This window comes from Galeopterus variegatus, unplaced genomic scaffold, assembly GCF_000696425.1.
Source record: "Galeopterus variegatus unplaced genomic scaffold, G_variegatus-3.0.2 Scaffold2430, whole genome shotgun sequence".
NCBI classification, from domain to species: Eukaryota; Metazoa; Chordata; class Mammalia; order Dermoptera; family Cynocephalidae; genus Galeopterus; species Galeopterus variegatus.
Window position 1 is genome coordinate 46,066 of NW_007728541.1, and position 3,817 is coordinate 49,882.

Sequence of the window (3,817 nt, forward strand, 5' to 3'; positions counted from 1 at the left end):
GGCTATTCTGAGACTTTTTTGTTTCCATATGAATTTTAGAATAGTTCTCAATTTCTGGGGGGGAAAAATGAAGACGAAAGAAAGAAAAGAAAGCCAGCTAGCTGGGATTTTTGATAGGAATTGCATTGAATCCAAAGATTAATGGTGGAGTATTGTCATTGGGGCATGGATCTTCTGACCCACAAGTTTGGGATGTCTTTCCATTTATCCAGATCATCTTAAATTTCTTTCAACAACGTTTTGTTTTTTTCACTGTATAAGTTTTTATTCTTTTTATATTATTAGAAATGAGATTATTATTTTTATTTTATTTTTAGATTGTTCATTGCTAGGGCCGACCCCATGGCTCACTCGGGAGAGTGCAACGCTGGGAGCACTGCGGCGCTCCCGCCGCGGGTTCAGATCCTATATGGGGATGGGTGGTGCTCTCACTGGCTGAGCGCGGTGCGGGCGACACCAAGCCAAGGGTTACGATCCCCTTACCGGTCACACACACACACACACAAAGTTTGTTCATTGCTAATGTGTAAAAATCTGATTGGTTTTTGTGTATTGGTCTTGTGTTTTGTAACATTGAAAAATTCATTTATTAGGTCTAATGGTTTTTTAGTGGATTCCTTAGAGTTTCTAACATACAAAATCATATCAACTATGAATGGAAACAGTTTTACTTCTTCCATTTCAATCTGGATGCCTTTGGTTTCATATTTCTTTATGAGAAATCAGCAGAGATTCAAATCATTGTTCCCCTATGTGAATGTATTTTTTTTCTCTGTCTGCTTTTAATATGTTTTTCTTCATTTTTGGTTTTCAGCAATTTGATTATGATGTGCCTAAGTTTCTGTTCTCTTTATTTTATCCTCCTTGATGTTCTCTGACCTTCTTTAATCTGTACTTGGCCCACCTCTTACCTCATCTGTTGTTGACTTTAATTCTACATATGTTAGATCTTTTGTTATTATCCCACAGGTTTCTGAGGCTCTGTTAATTTTTTCTTCAATCTTTTTTCCTCTCTGTTCTTCAGATTGAATAATTTCTATTCATCTATCTTTAAGGTCACTGGCTCTTGTCATCTAAATTTTGTTATTAAATACTACAGTGAATTTTTAAATTTCAGATATATATTTTTCAGTTCTAGAATTTCTATTGGTATTTTTTATATTCTATGTTTTTCTGCTTAAGATTTCCTCTCCGTTCATTCATTGTATATGTATATTCCTTCACTGAGCATAGTTATAATACTTTTTGTAAAATATTTATCTACTGATGCCAATACCTGGATTATCTTGGAGTTGGTCCTGGTTGATTGTGTTTTTTCTTGAGATTGACTGGATCACATTTTACTGGTTCTTGTGTAAAACTAATTTTGGACTGTATAGTGGACAATGTTTGTGTTAGGTTGTAAAGACTGGATTCTAGGGCTGGCCTGGTGGCGCACTGCTACAGTGCGCCGCTTGGGAGTGCGGTGGCGCTCCCAACGAGGGTTCGGATCCCACATACAGACCGGTTCCCGCTCACTGGCTGAGCGAGGTGTGGGAGCAACACCGGTCCCGGTCCGGTATGGGCGCGACACTGAGGGTTGCGATCCGTTGCCGGACATGAAAAAAAGACAAAAAGGAAAAAAAAAAGACTGGATTCTACTATTTTTTCAGAGTGTTGTTTTATTTTTTTAGTAGGCAGTTATCTTGTTCGGATTCAATCTGCAAACTCTCAGGTAACAGCTCAAATTTCTGTTCTGTTTTTTTGTCTTTAGCTAGGCTGCTTGCAATATTCCTTGTGTGTGCATTTTTCAGGGCTTGGCCAGAGATTTAGAAATGGAAACTTGGTTATTTTAAAGTAGTTTAATTGGTGTGAACATTTTTACCTTACATTTTTTGTTTTAATAGAATTCCTAGATCTTAGAATCATGTTTTATCAAATGGAAATAATCGTAGGTATTTGAATTCCAATTCCTTATTTTGACAATCAAATAAAATTTTGTTTATTTAATCCTTTTATTTTTTCTTTATTATAGATCGAGCTGGGAGCATCAGTACCCTTGATTCTTTAGACTTTGCAAGATATTCAGATGATGGTAACAGGGAAACAGATGAGAGAGTGGCAGGTGAGTAAGCTTGTAAGGACATATTTGGACACTTTGACATTCCAGAAATAATAAAATGGCCTGAGGAATTCTCTTCCTTCTACAATATGGTATGTGAATATAATGTATGTAGTTATTCTACAAAGTCATGTTACTAACTACTAATTTGTTATAAGTTTGGGGATACACCAGATTCTTCTTCAGTGGTTCTATGTGTTTCTAGTTATATTATATACACCTACAATTTGCTGAGTTCTGCTTGTAGCCAGCAGTTTACAACCAAGCAGTTGTAAAACTGTTGTAAAATAGACTTAAGTTAACCATGATATAGTACAAAGTTAGTTGGATTTTAGCCTCATTCCTTTGACCCTCCAAACCAGGACTGTGTACCAGTACAGCTCTATTGATTGTTAAAAATTGATCTAAATACTTCTTTGCTGGTTGGTGAATAAACTTTGCCTTAAGTTTCCTGGGTGCTCCCCAGCCATCACAACATGTCTCCAGAAACTGACTTATCTGTAATCCAGAAAATAGAGAGTTAAATGCTTGATACAGCAGGGGCCTCCAGGACCCTGTCCATTTCAGTAAGAAGGACCTTTATAATTGCTTGGTTGCTCATTCCAGTTTCCTTCCCTTCCCACCCCCTCCCCTCCCCCAATTCCCCCACTAGTCCTGCTATTTCAGTAAGAAGGACCTTTATAATTGCTTGGTTGCTCATTCCAGTTTCCTTCCCTTCCCATCCCCAATTCCCCCACTAGTCCTGCCTTCTAAGAGGCATCAGATCTGTAGGGACTTCAGAGGACCAATTTGTACCCCATATTCTGCCTACACCAGGTGATCCTATTTGGAATCTGCTGGGGCTCCACCCCGGAATTTGCCAGTGTAGCAGCCCTGGCTCCCTAGGTATAAATATCTGGTACCTTTCTGTTGCCTCAAGCCTGTGGATACCTGACACTGAAGTCATTCTTGAGTGCCTTGCAGGAATTATAGTTTTCGTAAGACTTTGGCTCTTAAAAAAGAAAAATGAGGAAAGCAGACAGATACCAGTTAGGTATTTTGAGCTCCATCAGACTGTTGGATACTCCTGGAACAAGAGAGATGCCACATGAGACAGATGGAGCCTGTGAGGGCAGTATGCCACATGAGACAGATGGAGCCTGTGAGATCAGTATGGGGTCAGGGAACATCTGAATGTGGATTCCTCTCTTAACCACATCTGTTGAATTTTTTTTTCTATTTACTGGGACCAGTTAAAACCTACCCAATGCTTACCTGTCATGGTGATTATGAATAAAAATGAGTGCTAATTCTTACATAGTACTAGCTTCATTCTAAACACTATTCTAAATGTAAATAATTGAATTACAGAATTCGTCATCCTCCCCTCCCCAGGAAACTGAGGCACTCATTTTATAAGACTATAGTAGCAGAGCTAGCATTCAAATCCAGATAACCCAGCAACAGAGCCCACAATTGGCTGTACCATATGCTAGCTACCTATTCACATAAAGGATTAGGTTTGACCTAATTAAAAGTGATATTCCAATACAAGTATATGATTTTTATTCCCTCTTTGAGAATAGAGATAGTGAATATTTAAAAATCAGTGTTATATGAATTAGAAAAAAAATGTAATTATTTTTAATTCAGCAGAAACAGAGAGGATCCAGCAATGTAAACATAGCAATATCAATTTAATGGGGAAGTCACTGGAATAGTTTAATATGGCTTCCT

The 3,817-nt window shown here is 37.9% G+C and overlaps 1 protein-coding gene across 1 annotated transcript in view; it reads left to right on the plus strand.

Annotated features, from left to right (window-relative positions):
* Positions 1-3,817, plus strand: part of KIAA1468 (KIAA1468 ortholog) — a 145,025-nt gene that overhangs the window by 23,661 nt on the left and 117,547 nt on the right. Inside the window, exon 2 of the mRNA XM_008581669.1 lies at positions 2,015-2,104. Within this exon, the coding sequence (XP_008579891.1) occupies positions 2,015-2,104 (90 nt within the window). The remainder of the gene's footprint in view (positions 1-2,014; positions 2,105-3,817) is intronic.